This window comes from Moschus berezovskii, chromosome 18, assembly GCF_049115385.1.
Source record: "Moschus berezovskii isolate FMDL1 chromosome 18, NW_MosBer_1.0, whole genome shotgun sequence".
Lineage (NCBI taxonomy): Eukaryota > Metazoa > Chordata > Mammalia > Artiodactyla > Moschidae > Moschus > Moschus berezovskii.
The window spans coordinates 40,898,967-40,915,170 of record NC_142477.1 but is presented as its reverse complement, the minus strand read 5'-3'; the positions used below and the strand labels follow the sequence as shown (position 1 = coordinate 40,915,170).

At 41.8% G+C, this 16,204-nt stretch overlaps 1 protein-coding gene across 2 annotated transcripts in view; it reads right to left on the bottom strand.

Moving 5' to 3' along the window:
* The window catches only part of EGFLAM (EGF like, fibronectin type III and laminin G domains), a 197,702-nt gene that overhangs the window by 119,453 nt on the left and 62,045 nt on the right, over window positions 1-16,204 (bottom strand). For both annotated transcript variants that reach the window (XR_008685426.2, XM_055422153.2), the window contains exons 2-4: window positions 10,334-10,443; window positions 9,214-9,297; window positions 2,738-2,764 (exon numbers count right to left, since the gene is read on the bottom strand). Coding sequence is in view for 1 of the 2 variants with exons in the window: in XM_055422153.2 (XP_055278128.2) it covers window positions 2,738-2,764; window positions 9,214-9,297; window positions 10,334-10,443 (221 nt within the window). In the remaining variant the exon portion in view is untranslated. The remainder of the gene's footprint in view (window positions 1-2,737; window positions 2,765-9,213; window positions 9,298-10,333; window positions 10,444-16,204) is intronic.

The window sequence follows — 16,204 nt, the reverse complement described above, 5'->3', positions numbered from 1 at the left end:
AGTATGACTTGTGATAACCCTTGAATTCTTTAGTAAAATGCTGCATAATTCCACAAATTTTTCTATTGCTATCCTTAAATGTCTCATGGCAACTACTTCAGCCTTGCATCAAACTAGATAAGATGCTAAATATACCCTTTTCAAAGCAGAAAAACAAAATGTTTTGTTGTCTTGTGGAAGTTTGAAGACAAGTCAAAATACTTATCTCTCTGGGACCTCTTTCTGCATACAACGGTGAAAAACAAAGAAAAAGAAATTGCTTTCATGGAGTAGAAGCCTGAATGAATTCCAGTCTCCTTGGCCCCTCCCATACTTTTCTCAGAGAGAGAGCGAAGATGGGTGCACTGCTGCAAAATAACTTTATTTTGTGTTTGTCTCATGCGCCTGTGTGCTCAGTTGTGTCTGACTCTGCGACCCTATGAACTACAGCCCGCCAGGCTCGTCTGTCCATGGAATTTTCCAGGCTAGAATACTGGAGTAGGTTGTCATTTCCTTCTCCAGGGGCTCTTCCCAACCTAGGGATCAAACCCACGTCTCCTGCACTGGCAGACGGATTTTTTAGCCTCGTGCCACCCTTAACCCTTGGGTTTGGGGACCGCTAAACTTTCATTCTGCTTCATACTAGACCCCATGTACAAACACAACCTGGACAGCTATGTAAGAGGAGCCCCTGAAAAGACAGGACTATTCTTAACTGAATCCCTGCTCCCTTTGCAATGATGAAACTGTATTAAATGGTTCTGAACTTAAATCTCTGACCCTGAATCAGACCTCACCTTTAGCTCCAGTCATGCTGTACTTTTTTCCTACTGCTGGAAAAACCAAGTCATTTGTTTCTGGAAATGAAGCTGGATGTTGTCTTGCTCACTAGTCTGGTCAGGTTGTCCCTACAGGAAGGCATCCAGTGAGCACAGCGGAGAGGTGGTTGAAGCCAGAGAGCGCTGGACTAGGGGCCAGGAGACCCAGGCTCTGAAGCCAAAGAGCTGTGCGCTTTCAGGGATTCCACTTAACTTCTCTAGGCCAGGGTTTCAACACTGAAATTTTATAATTCTTTTAAAATAACCTTCACTAGTGGCTAGTGACCTTGGATTCAGCATCACATTTGACTTCACAAGTCAAATCTGTGCTTTGATTGCCTTAATATAAGTTGGGAATATTTAGCATCATTAGATGGGAGGCACAGGGAAATAGAAAAGTTATCTCCCGGACAGCCTTCTTTCAAAGGTCCCAAGGAAGGCAGGGCAGGCCAGAGTAGGGGAAAGAGTTGGAAGGATTTCCATTTCCTGAGTGGTCACAGAAAGTAGAGTATCATTCAGGGTTTTTCAAGAAGGGCAGCATTGGCCTTGGGGCTGAACAAACCTCCCTCATATGGATCTACTCTTATCTCAGGACAGTCAGTATCCCGGAGGCTTGATCACCAGAATGCCCAGATGTTTCCATATGCCACAGGGAACAAAGAAACCCCCAGGTGGAAACCATTACTAACCAGCCCCTTTGTTTTATAGTCAAGAGATGTTTACAGGGGCTCAGAGACTTTCCCACGGTACCCTTGTTCTAGTGACAGAGCTGGGACTAGATGCAAGTCCCATGATTCCTATCTGCTTTATCCCTTAACCTTGGGTAAGATCCAAATAGCATCACTATTCTGGGTGAGCAGACCAGTGAAATCCAAAGCAGGTTGATGGTTTATTCCCCCTTAGTTAGCAAGACAAAATTTACTGAAATAAATACCCAAAGAAAACATAGGAACTTTCTATTTCTAATTTAACTCATTTAAAATTTGGTAGGATTTTAGAATGTACACAATATATTAGTAGAGTAGCAGATACATAATTTACAAATACATACATATATTGGTACTCTGGTATATGTTCAAATAATTTTTAACTGATGGTGTGTGCATGTGTGCTAAGTTGCTTCAGTCGTGTCCATCTCTCCACCTACTCCACCTAGTCCACCAGGTTATGGAGAAGGCAATGGCAACACACTCCAGTGTTCTTGCCTGGAGAATCCAATGGACGGAGGAGCCTGGTGGGCTACAGTCCAGGGCGTCGATAAGAGTCAGACATGACTGAGTGACTTCACTTTCACTTTTCATTTTCATGCCTTGGAGAAGGAAATGGCAACCCACTCCCGTGTTCTTGCCTGGAGAATCCCAGGGACGGGGGAGCCTGGTGGGCTGCCGACTATGGGGTCACACAGAGTCGGACACGACTGAAGCGACTTAGCAGCAGCAGCAGCAACCACCAGGTTATTTTGGTCAATTCTTCATTTGAATCAGACTAACCGTTTGTCAACCCAATCCTCTGGCAATCAGTCCAGAAAGACAATCAACCAGGTTTAGGTACCCGGTCCAGTCTCACTGACAAGGTTTAGAATTGTTAGAGAAAAGTGAGGAAAGAAGGGGGTTGGGGGAGCGATTCCTGCAAGAGGGCTTGCTGACTGAAATATTTTCTCTCCTTTTCAATCTTTTTCACTTTGGGAGCAGAACTTAAATTACTTCAAACTTTAAAAATATTGTTTTTAACTTTACTCTTCCAGGTGAAATATAAGCCATTTCTTTCTAAATGATTAAAAATTCACCCGGATGCCCAGCCTTTGCTGCTTCCACTAGAGCCAAGCACTCTCTGTGGACCTTAATCGATGAGGAAGATGCAGGAGAATCGACATTTTGATGAAAAGAGACCCCCTGACTCCTGGGTTGGGGCACGGGTTTAACTTTTTGAAGCATACTTACAAAAATCATCTGCTGATCCAATCGTCCCTGGAAAGGAGAAAAAAAAAAACAATATGAAAAGGAGAGAAAAGTAAAGCTTACAGGAGCCAAAATGAACCCATAGAGTAGCTGCCCTTCCGCCATGTAGTCACGGGCAGCAAACACACACCGTGGCAGTGTGAACTCCCTCGAACCCTCGCTCAGTTCTTATTCTGTGCCAGGTATGGTGCCGAGGGCTCTACGACCATGACCTTGTTTAATGTCCACAACATCCTTGCACTGTAGGATGATGACAGTCCAGAGGGTCCCAAACTTTTTCCGTTCTCAGGATAAAATAATACTGGATTAGCAGCACCACTAATCCAGAAAAAACTCCCTAACAGTTCCGTTTATTCAGTAGTTATACCCAAAAGATTTGGTCATGGTAGTTTACACAGATGTTGCTGTTTCCCGTGCAATATTCAAATATTCCACAAGGCCCCTGGGAGTTTGCTGCAGAGCCCTGCAGTACCATAGTATACAGGCTGGGAACCACAGACACACTACCCATGATATAGATCCTATCCAAATCCCTGTTCTGCTGATGAGGAAACTGAGGCCCAGTAAGGTCACCCAGGCGATCTGTTATCAGACAGGAATCCGAATGCATGTCAGCCCACTATGCTCTACCAGGCCTCTTTCCTCCCCCTTCCTGACTCATCGCCTTTATCTTGAATCATCAGTTCCTCTCTCCACTCTCTGTATTCTGCAACCCCCCTCCCCCACCCAAACACACAAGAACGTGGATGCACAATGGAGTGTTCAGTCCCTTGGTTCAAATGATTTGAATTCCCCTGTCTTTGCCTTTTCCAGAAACTGCCCCTGCTTCAAATCTCAGCCTCAAATTTTACCTCTTGAACACTTGTTCCTACACTAACCTCTCTGTCTTCAAAACCTCAGTCTGTCTGGTAAGTGGTGTGTGAATGAAATCTGGTCTCATGTTGCTCTCTAATTATTTTATCTAGTGTAAAGGTGTGTGACCTGCCTCTTGAGAAACCTGTATGCAGGTCAGGAAACTACAGTAAGAACTGGACATGGAATAACAGACTGGTTCCAAATAGGAAAAGGAGTACGTCAAGGTTGTATATTGTCAACCTGCTTATTTAACTTATATGCAGAGTACATCATGAGGAACGCTGGGCTGGAAGAAGCACAAGCTGGAATCAAGATTGCTGGGAGAAATATCAATAGCCTCAGATATGCAGATGACACCACCCTTATGGCAGAAAGTGAAGAGGAACTCAAACAAAGATCAAACACAAAGAACAAATATTAAAAGCAGCAAGGGAAAAGCAGCAAATAACACATAAGGGGATTCCCATAAGGATAACAGCTGATCTTTCAACAGAAACTCTTCAGGCCAGAAGGGAGTGGCAAGACATACTTAAAGTGATGAAAGAAAATACCCTACAGCCCAGATTACTATACCCAGCAAGGATCTCATTCAAATATGAAGGAGAAATCAAAAGCTTTACAGACAAGCAAAAGCTGAGGGAATTCAGCATCACCAAACCAGCTCTCCAACAAATGCTAAAGGATCTTCTCTAGACAGGATACACAGAAAGAGTGTATAAACTTGAACCCAAAGTAATAAAGAAAATGGCTACGGGATTGTACTTATCAATAATTACCTTAAACGTAAATGGGTTGAAATTTTCAAAAAGGCTAGGAAACAATTCTCATAGCCATCAATAGTTCAGTGTTGAGTTCATGAATAGTTTTTAAAGTTTGGGACAAACTGTAGTATTTGCTATTTGAAGTACTATTTGTAATTGGCATATTACGATGTAACATTGGTCTTCATTTCCAACTTAAAACGCCTAAAAATGCCTAACAGATTTTTAGATTTGTGAATTTTAGTTGAAATGTATTTTACGATGTTACTAAACCTGCAGAAATATTGAAATATTTCAGAGAACTTATTCACTGTACATTTAATTTATTTTATTTATAAAAGTTATGAACTGTAGAAAGTTTTACTTGTTGGGTCAAATGCTTGTTGCTTCAAATGCTTGTTGAATTTGAAGTGCTAGTTACAAGAAAATCAAATACCTTCAATGTATAAATGCTATTAAGTTTTTAAAGGACTCTGGAGTATAAGTAAGTTTGTTTAAAGAAATTTAGTCTATTCAACCTGAATCAGCTCTGTCAAACATTAATTAAAAGCCTCATTTTAAATAAATAAATAAATAAATAAATAATGGTGGTGGGAGGGAGGGTTGGGAAGCTGGCTGGAGGTGGAGGTGGTGAAGTTTATAAATCTAATTAAAAATGAAGTTGCATTTCCATTTTCCAAATCCACCCATCCACCAGCGTACTGTGTCACTAGACATTATGTACGATTTTACTTTGCGACAGAAACCATTACATTCAAAAATTCATTACAGCAAGGTGAGTTAGACACATGATGGATGCAGCTTTAATTCTGCCATATATTATTACAGTTAAAATGTAAATGATGAAAAATATTTTGTGCTTATCAGCATTTATGTGGAAATGTGTTTTACAGTGATATATGATGTTATATTTCTATTATTGTGATAAAAAAAAAGCAATACAAAAAGACGAAGTGTTTATTAAAACATGAAAAAAAAAAAGAAATAAATGGTTTTGCAGCACTGAAGAAATTATAGAAAGTAAATAAGCTAGATCAGACCTGTTTTATGTAGTAATTTTATAGTTTATTTTAATTATTTCAGTTGTAAAATATTGTTATACTGTTAATTAGTTCTGATTGTTCATATTAAACTATTGTAATGCAAAAAAATAAATAAATAAAATTAAAAAAAAAAAAAAAGCCTCTTGATCAAAGTGAAAGAGGACAGTGAAAAGGTTGGCTTGAAGCTCAACATTCAGAAAACGAAGATCATGGCATCTGGTCTCATCACGTCATGGGAAATAGATGGGGAAACAGTGGAAACAGTGTCAGACTATTTTTTTGGGCTCCAAAATCACTGCGGATGTTGATTGCAGTCAGGAAATTAAAAGTCGCTTACTCCTTGGAAGGAAAGTTATGACCAACCTGGATAGTATATTAAAAAGCAGAGACATTACTTTGCCAACAAAGGTCCGTTTAGTCAAGGCTATGGTTTTTCCAGTGGTCATGTATGGATGAGAGAGTTGGACTGTGAAGAAAGTTGATCGCCGAAGAATTGATGCTTTTGAACTGTGGTGCTGGAGAAGACTCTTGAGAGTCCCTTGGACTGCAAGGAGATCCAACCAGTCCATTCTAAAGCAGATCAATCCTGGGTGTTCACTGGAAGGACGGATGCTAAAGCTGAAACTCCAATACTTTGGCCACCTCATGCGACGAGTTGACTCACTGGAAAAGACTCTGATGCTGGGAGGGATTGGGGGTGGGAGGAGACAGGGACGACAGAGAATGAGATGGCTGGATGGCATCACTGACTCGATGGACGTGAGTTTGAGTGAATTCCGGGAGTTGGTGATGTACAGGGAAGCCTGGCGTGCTATGATTCATGGGGTCACAAGGAATCGGTCACGACTGAGCGACTGAACTAAACTGAACTGAACTGAAAGGTGTGTGAGTGTGTGCTAAGTTACTTCAGTCTTCCTACTCTTTGTCATCCAACGGACTGTGGCCCGGCAGGCTCCTCTGTCCATGGGATTCTCCAGGCAAGAATACTGGAGTAGGTTGCCATTTCATTCTCCAGGGGATCTTCCCTACACGGGGATTGAATCCATGTCTCTTATGTCTCTTGCATTGGCAGGCAGGTTCTTTACCACTAGCACCACCTGGGAGAGCCAGTGTAAATGTGATTTTCCCAAAAGCTGCCCAAGAAGAGCAACCATATGTGATATTGTGCTAGGCAGAGTGGCAACTGTGAACATTTGTTGAAATCAGCAAGGTAATCAAATACTATAATTTGGTAGCATATTCTAACACCTAGGTATAGTTAACGGAAAGAATAAAAGCTTTGAGCGTGTGGATCACAACAAACTTTGGAAAGTTCTTAAAGAGATGGGAGTAACAGACCAACCTTACCTGTCTCCTGAGAAACATGTATGCAGGTCAAGAAGCAACAGACATGGAACAATTGAACGGTTCAAAACTGGGAAAGGAGTACTTCAAGGCTGTATATTGTCATCCTGTTTATTTAACTTATATGCAGAGTAAATCATGTAAAATGCCAGGCTAGATGAGTCACAAGCTGGAATCAAGATTCCCAGAAGTATTAACAATCTCAGATATGCAGATGATACCATTCTAATCAAAGAAAGCAAAGAGGAACTAAAGAGTCTCTTGATGAAAGTGAAAGAGGAGAGCTGGCTTGAAACTCAATATGAAAAAAATTAAGATCATGACATCTGGTACCACCACTTCATGGCAAATAGATGGAGAAAAAATGGAAACAGTAGCAGATTTTATTTTCTTGGGCTCCAAAATCACTGGATGGTGACTGCAGCCACAAAATTAAAAGACGCTTGCTCCCTGGAAGGAAAGCTATGACAAATCTAGACAGTTTATTAAAAAACAGAGACATCACTTTTCAGAGAGTTTTTTATAGTCAAAGCTATGATTTTGTCCAGTAGTCATGTACGAATGTGAGAATTAATAAAGAAGGCTGCTGCTGCTGCTGCTAAGTCACTTCAGTCGTGTCCGACTCTGTGTGACCCCATAGACGGAAGCCCACCAGGCTCCCCCTTCCCTGGGATTCTCCAGGCAAGAATACGGGAGTGGGTTGCCATTTCCTTCTCCAATGTGTGAAAGTGAAAAGTGAAAGTGAAGTCGCTCAGTCGAGTCCGACCCATAGCGACCCCACGGACTGCAGCCTACCAGGCTCCTCCATCCATGGGATTTTCTAGGCAAGAGTACTGGAGTGAAAAAAAAAAATAAAGAGTACTGGAGTGGCTTGCCATTGCCTTCTCCGAAAGAAGGCTGAGTGCCAACAAATTAATGCTTTCGAATTGTGGTGTTGGAGGAGACTCCTGAGAGTCTCTTGGACTTCAAGGAAATCAAATCTGTCAATCCTAAAGGAAATCAACCCTGAATATTCATTGGAAGGACTGAAGCTGAAACGCCAATACTTTGGCTACCTGATAGAAAGAGCCAACTCATTGAAAAAGACTCTGATGCTGGGAAAGACTGAAGGCCAAAGGAGAAGGTGGGGGCAGAAGATGAGATGGTTAGATAGCATCATCGACTCAAGGGACATGACTTTGAGTAAACTCTGGGAGACACTAAAGGACAGGGAAGCCTGGTGTGCTGCAGGCCATGGGGTTGCAAAGAGTCGGACATGACTGAGTGACTGAACAATAAGAATAGGTGGGGCCTCCCTGATTGCCCCCTCTTAGGACAGAATAAACCACAGAAGCTGGGGCTGAGGGCTTCTGAGGCAACTGAGGGGTACTTAAGCAAAAGTCTGAGAATAAAAGCAGCATGCAAAATACAAGCAAGCCGAAGACATGCATCTCTTCTTTTGAGTCATGAGTGCTCTGGTAAAAATAGCCAGAACAGGGCTCAGAATGCAGTCTGCCCTGGGTTTACAGTCAACTGTTACTTGCTAATGTATGATCTGAAGAATGTCACTTCACCTCTCTGAGTCTCAGCATCCTTGTCAGGTCATAGGATAATTGTAAGGATTAAATGGCAAAAGAAATGTAAAGCATGAGGGAGTGTGGCTGGCAGGTGACAGATTCTCAGTAAGTGATGGTTACTCATCACAGATGACAAGTAGGTTTCTAGGTGCAGCGCCTGGCAGGCATTTACTAGACAGGAGTTACAGACACCACCTCCATCACCAGTGCTGTTAAAGCTGCAGTATTCTGGGCGCTAATGCTAACTCCTTGCAGAGCAATTAAAAAGGCTCTAGTTTGTAGATTAATTGTAGTAGACCGGAGAAGGAGACAGCAAGTGAAAGAAAAGAAAACAGAACATGCCTAAGGCAGAGAAATTCACCCCGAGAGACCTTGACAGGAAACAGAAGAGAAATAGATGAAGATCCAGCAGTTGGTTAGTGGAAGGACAGGATGCCGGCTGGAGAAGAAAAACAAACAACTTGCACCATTTGAATATACATTTCCAATTACATCATTTTCTTCTGCATTATGTCTCCAGGCAGTTGAGAAGATACAAATGTGTCATATTTATTTATAAAGCTTTATTGAGATTTAAAAAAAAACAGAATTGAATTTTATAGAGAGAAGAAGCAGGGGGAAAAAACAGCTGTAAGGTGGCTGTTTTCTCGCAGGATAAATGGGGTGGACTGAGTCCATGGAAACATTCCTCACATGGCTGCCTTTCTGAGGATAGAGATGTATGTGATGGGGTTATGGACAAGAAAGACATTCTAAATTCCAAAGGATTATACAAACAGTTGTTATTATTATACACACAGCGGCACATGTACACACCAAATTAGAAATCCTTCTGAACATCAGTGAAATGTCACTCACAGGGTGTGCTTTTGGGGGGCTGCCGGGATGGAGCTACTCACAGTGGTCGGGGTATCCAGGCCAGGCGGCACACCATAGGACCGCTCCTGTAGGGATTTGTCTACGCCGACCTCAGAGTAAAAGATCTGGAAAAGAGGCAGATGCCCAAGGTGAGAGCGGGGCCAGCACTTTTCCACCAGACGGAGGACCCAAGGTTGGAGTTGCACACACAACCACAGTGGGTCCTGATGTGAGCTGTCTCACCTCTCACACATTAACCCTTTGTCAGCAAACATCAGACATACCCGGCTGGGGTCGCAAACTCCTATGCCTGTAGAAGCCGGGAAGAAGACACACTGGAAAGTGGGGTGGTGAAGGCTGACCCAGCTCTCAGTCTTTTTGTCTGATCCACCACTCTCTCACGTAGTCTTTAATTTTCCCACTTTTGCATCTACCTAAATCCAGAAATACATTTCTCTGCTTTAAAATGACGACAGGACAAGGGCTTGATAAATGCCTTCTCTCCCTTGGTGAACGGGAGACAGGAGGGAATGGTAGGTCTGGGGTCTCGTGGGGACTTTACAGCCCAGTGGACAGCTCAGCTCCAGCAGGCTTGTGAGCCTGGGGTAAAGATATATTCACAGAGATTTCCAAATTCCAAGAATTTATCTGAAATCTCCTAACTTCAAAAATGTTGACTCATTTTAAAAAACACTTTTCAAAGAAAATATTTTTTAAAAGGCCAATCTGTCATCTGTCAGAGGTAGAAATGCATTCTCTGTCCCCTTCTCCACTTTACCTGTCCATCCCGTCACTTTCATTCAGGTTTTACATTATTCTGTTCTTACTGACGACAGTGACTCCCTACCATTTCTCATGTTTCTGCTTTGGTCTCCAAATCTGACTGTGGGCAACGGGAGAGCAAGAAGCAAGTCTTCCACTGAATTTATATTTTCCCATCCCTGAACAGAGTCAGGATCCAGTAGATCAAACTGACTTTCAGGGCACTTACAAAGGCCCTTAAAAGGGAAACATATTCTCTGGTTTCAAGTAGAGAGAATGACGCTCCCCTGACATGAAAGGGATGATATCAGGAAGCCAGATACGGAAGGAGCAATGATGAGCAGGAAGTGCAGTTCCCTCAAAACACCCACTACAGAAATCTCCGTGCCCAGTACTCACAGTGTACCCCATGATGGGGGTCAGAGGGTGCCTAGGCATCTTCCACTGTATGCTGAAAGCTGAACAGTTCAGAGCATCCAGCATGATATTGAGAGGTGGTCCCACCTTGCCTGCTCCAAAACAAAAGAGACGGTGTTAGAAGTTGCATGCATCCCACCATGAGTACACTTAACACAGGATGTAAGAGTGTGTGCTTATAGATGGAGGGCTTGCTGAAAGATGATTGCAGAGGCCAGAAATGCAGACAGCTCTCTAGTAGGACACTTCTGTGTCAGCTGACTGCTCCAGTCCTCTGCTGGCCCCTCCCCATGGGGCAATGGGAGGGAAATCAACACAGCTATGCCCACAGTCCCTTCTGTAACTGCTAATATCTCAAGGACCAGCAAAGGAAAATTCAGGATAGCATAGGCCAAGGAGGGCTTCCCTGATAGCTCAGCCAGTAAAGAATCCACCTGCAATGCAGGTTTGATTCCTGGGTTGGGAAGATGCCCTGGAGGAGGAATAGGCTACCCGCTTCAGTATTCATGGACTTCGTTGGTGGCTCAGACAGTAAAGAATTTGCCTGCAATGAGAGAGAACTGGGTTGGGAAGAGCCCCTAGAGGTTGGCATGGCAACAGACTCCAGTATCCTTACCTGGAGAATACCCATGGACAGAGGAGCCTGATGGGCTACAGTCCATGGGGTCGCAAAGAGTTGGACACAACTGAGTGACTAAGCACAGCACACGTAGGCCAAGGAGAGTGGAATGTTTTAAAGCAAGACAGTAATGGTGTTTATTTTTACTCAGTAACATATATGTTTTATGGATATGTACTATAGATACATCTGTTTATTTAGCACATATATTCTTAATGTCGAATATTTAACAAATGTGGCTTAGTGCAGTCATAAAATGGGCTTAGGAAATTTCAAACGTTTTACTGTATTCTCATCTTAAATAATTTTATGGCTATACATAATAAAATTTACGTTTATAAAAACAACATATGCAGATTTCAAAATTTAGAAAACACAAACAAAAAAGTTCCCTCATTCAGAATTGAATCCTGCCAGCACTGTAATGCAGTATTTATACCTCCTCTTGACTACATGAAATGTTTTGAAAGATATATAGATATATATACATAGACATATTTACATATTTAATTTATATAATGTATATGTAATTTTAATGTTTTATATATAATATGCACATATACTCAATATATTCATGTTCAGTGAGTAAATATAATATATATGTACATATAAAAACTGATAGTATACATTTACTAAAAATTTATTTTTATTTCTGTATTAAGTGGAAGTCAGCTCTTCCACTTAATACATGTGCCATAATTTACAATTTATCTCATTTTACTATTGCGGTGCTTAATTTATTTCTGATATTTTGCTATTTTAAATAATGCTCCATGAGGGCAGAAACTAGGTATGTCCTGTTCAGAGCACAGAGACTAATTAATGGAATGGGTGGACAAACACTTCTTGAGTGAATGAATGTTCTTCAGTTTGATTTTACACTTACTAATATGTCCTGATGATCTTTTTTAATGACTGTCTATAATTCTCTAACATATCATTTGGGATACTCTCTACACACAGATATCTAATGTGTCTATTTATTGTGTTACTGCTGGACCTTCCATCACCATTATTTTTAATAACAGAACCGAAGGCCTTTCTGGTGGACCAAGTTACAGAGGTCCAGTGTCATCAATCGGCAAGAACTGCCACAGACACCTCCCACTGCCACCACTGCTGCCACTCAGGGATTTGGTCTTCAAGTCTTCTCTGGCTCTGGCTTGGTTAAAGATTTAAAGTCCCATCTGATTGGCCAAAGTAATGTCATGTGACAAACAGGTCATGTGACCAAAGGATCAGAAAAGAAATATCGGTTTTTTTTTCTGTTTTCCAACTGGAAAAGGATAGGATGAATGGAGTCTTGGAAACAGTTCTTCCACCAAGCCTATCTACTACATAGGAATCTCTCTAAAGGAGGACAGGACCTTAGAAAAAGAGTAGTGGATGGTGAGATAGCCAAATCCTCCGGTACTCAGAGCATGCACATATATTAACTGTTACTCCACTGATTGACATTTGGTCATTTCCAAAATTTCACTGCTGAAATTAATGCTAAGAAGAACATCAGTGTGTGTGCGCGCCTTTTCATGCACATGTCCAAGCATTTCCAAGATGGATATCTATTAAAAATTATGGGTAAATGCAACTAAATTTTTAATAGCTAGTGACTTGTTGCTCTTCAAAAAGGATTAAATAAATGAATCTTGAAGTACATTCAGTGTTTTCATTTGGGTAAATAAAGTCAACTTTAGTGTCTAAGACATAATTTCTCAGCCTCCACTCTCCTGACATTTCAGGCTGTGTATTCTTTGTGCTGACTCTCCTGTTTTAGAATGCTGAGATGCATCCTTGGTCTCTATCCACAGATGCTAGTAGCACCCACTGACCGTAGCTGTGAAAACCAAAAATATTTCCAGACATTGCCAAATGTCCTGTGGTGGGCAAAAATGACTCCAGCTGAAAACTGCTGATCCAACAGAATGAATATTTTAAAGACATTTATGTTAGTTGCTCATTCATAGTCGCCTCTTTGTGACCCCAGGGTCTGAAGCTCACCAGGCTCCTCTGTCCATGGAATTCTCCAGGCAAGAATACTGGAGTAAGTAACTATTCCCTTCTCCAGGGATCAAACCTGGGCCTACCCGCATTGCAGGCAGATGCAAACGTAGCCAAACTTACATCTAGAAAATTAAGCAATTTTAGAAGCTTATGGAAGTGTATGAGAATGCCCAGTATACGAAACACATCTTCACCAGATCTGAGTATGACTTTAAAATCTTTGTTACATTGATCAGAAAAAAAAGAGGTATATTTTAATACCCTCTTTGGCTATTTTTCCTCCTCCCTTTATGTGTTCCATACAGTTTTCAATCAGGTTAGCTTTCTTTTTATTCAATGATTGAAAAAGAGCTCTTAATATGTTAAAGATCTGAATCATTTACCTGTATTTTTTCCTATGTAGTTTTATATTTAGGCCAGGCTGTACTATTATCTATTACTGGCCAGTTTTATTGCTGAGTTAAGGTCTATGATAATGAAATCTCAAAAGAAGCCAAGAATGGGAGGAAAAGATAGTAGAAATGATTTACAGAACCCTCACAGACCACAGAGTAACCAGTAAGCACAATCTCATCCTCAGATGAGTTCAGTCAGTTGTGTCTGACTCTTTGCAACCCCATGGACAGTAGAACACCAGGCTTCCCTGTCCATCACCAACATCCAGAGCTTGCTCAAACTCATGTCCATCGAGTCGGTGGTACCATCTAACCATCTCATCTTCTGTCATCTCTGTCTCCTCCCGTCTTCAATCTTTCCCAGCATCAGGGTCTTTTCCAAGGAGTCAGTTCTTCGTATCAGGTGGCCAAAGTATTGGAGTTTCAGCTTCAGCATCAGTCCTTCCAATGAATATTCAGGACTGATTTCCTTTAGGATTGACTGGTTGGATCTCCTTGCAGTCCAACGGACCCTCAACAGTCTTCTCTAACACTACAGTTCAAAAGCATCAGTTCTTTGGTGCTCAGCTTTCTTTACAGAAAAGCTTTCTTTCCAACTCTCACATCCATTCATGACTACTGGAAAAACCATAGCTTTGACTAGATGGACCTTTATTGGCAAAGTAATGTCTCTGTTTTTTAATATGCTCTCTAGGTTGGTCATAGCTTTTCTTCCAAGGAGCAAGTGTCTTTTAATTTCATGGCTTCAGTCCCCATCTGCAGTGACTCTGGAGCCCCCAAAAATAAAGTCACTGTTTCCATTCATTTCCCATCTATTTGCCATGAAATGATGGGACCAGATGCCATGATCTTAGTCTTCTGAATGTTGAGTTTGAAGTCAACTTTTTCACTCTTTTCTTTCACTTTCATCAAGAGGCTCTTTAGTTCTTCTTCACTTAGATCCTAGGAATAGTACTGCTGTCTTTAATGGGGAAAAATTACAATTGATCAAGTTGGGCTACTTGGATCAATGAGTAGAAAGCAGTCCTTGTATCCTTTGTGTATCTGTCATGGTTCAGCACAGAAAACTCTGTAGGTGTTTTAAGCAGAAAGGTGGTTACAAAATTGGTGGAAAGACTAGGGGAGTGGAATTCAAGAGTCTCTATTAGCTCTATTTTATAAATATGTGAATAAATAAACAAGAAAGAGAAAGACACTAGAGAGATGATAGCTAGCTAATTCACTATAGTGGTGATTCAGAACCAAGAAGCTTTTGCCTTCACACTCGATCCTGCCATTCTTGTCACTACAACTGCCTGCAGAACCCCACGAAAGTGGTGGTGAACCTTGGAAAGGTTTTCGTGTTTTGTTGGCCTTTCTTGGCAGGAGAAACAGCAGCCAGAAAGTGGCCTTCCTCCCACTCCTGCCTTCCGTTAGGTCCCAAGAGTGCATCTAACTGTACTGGATATAATTTACATGTAGAATACTGACTGCAAGACAGTCTGGGAAAGGTTTTTATTCCTCCAGCTTTGCATTACAATAATGATGCCTAGAAGGAGGGTAAAATCGTTACTGTTGAACAAGCCAGTCCGCAGGATCTGACACAGTGGTGCCTTAAAGTGAAAAGTGAAGTCGCTCAGTCGTGTCCGACTCTTTGCAACCCCACGGACTGTAGCGCACCAGGCTCCTCAGTCCATGGGATTCTCCAGGCAAGAATACTGGAGTGGGTTGCCATTTCCTTCTCCAGGGGATCTTCCCGACCCAGGGATCGAAAGAAGCCTGAATTCCAATACACTATCCCTTTTACTTTCATATTCTCCAGGAAAGTGCTCAGATCAAGCCCTAATGGGACACAGACAGGGATGATTTCTATTTTATTGGTATAGTCTTCCATTTATTTAATCTTCCACATACCTAACGAGTATGTATTGAGTTCCCATATGTATCAGGCACCGACTTAGTCAGTGAGGCTACATTAATGGTGAAGAGAGACAGAGGACCATAAACAAGTTAGCAGGACGTCACAGTCCGGTGTGAGGAGCATAAAGGGAAGGATGGAGCACTAGCAAGGAGACATCTGACTCCACCTGGTAGACTAGTAAAAATGAGTCAAAGTGAGGATGGAGAAGAATCCCAAGCAGAGTGAGCAGTATACACTTGTTTCAAAGAGGGGAAAAGCCACTTAATATTAAATATATCTGCTGGTGCTCAGTCGCTAAGTTATGTCTGACTCTTTGCAACCCCATGGACTGTAGCCACCCAAGCTCCTGTAGCCAGGCAAGAATACTGGAGTGGGTTGCCATTTCCTTCTCCAGGGGATGTTCCTGACCCAGGAATTGAACCCACATCTCCATATCTCCTGAATTGCAGGCAGATCTTTACCAGTGAGTCACCATGGACTTCCAGTATAACCCTAGACGCCCAGTATAACCCAGTATAACCCTAGAGGGCCATAACTGAATGGATGTGGGTGGTGAGTGAGCAGGATGAAAGCTCCAGGAGTTCTGCCTTGGGCAGCACAGAGGAGAAGTGTGGGCCATCCACTGCCTAGGAGCACAAAGGCAGCTTTGACTGCTTCTGATGTAGGAGGTGTGGTCATCAGCAGCTGGTTTGTAAGAGGTGGCCAGGTCAGACATTTGGGGCAAATGCCAAAGCTATCCTAGATGAGTCCAGTGGTTAAAGATGGGAGATCACATTAGGGAAAAGAATTGAAAATCAGATTTTTTTAAAGATAAACCTTCCTAAGTTTAAAAGAAGTAAAGAAATCAAAAGAAAAGTGATGGAGTCCACTTCAGAAAACTTCATTATGCTTTTCAAATATCACAAAAGAAAAAAATCAAAACAACAGATCAAAGGGTG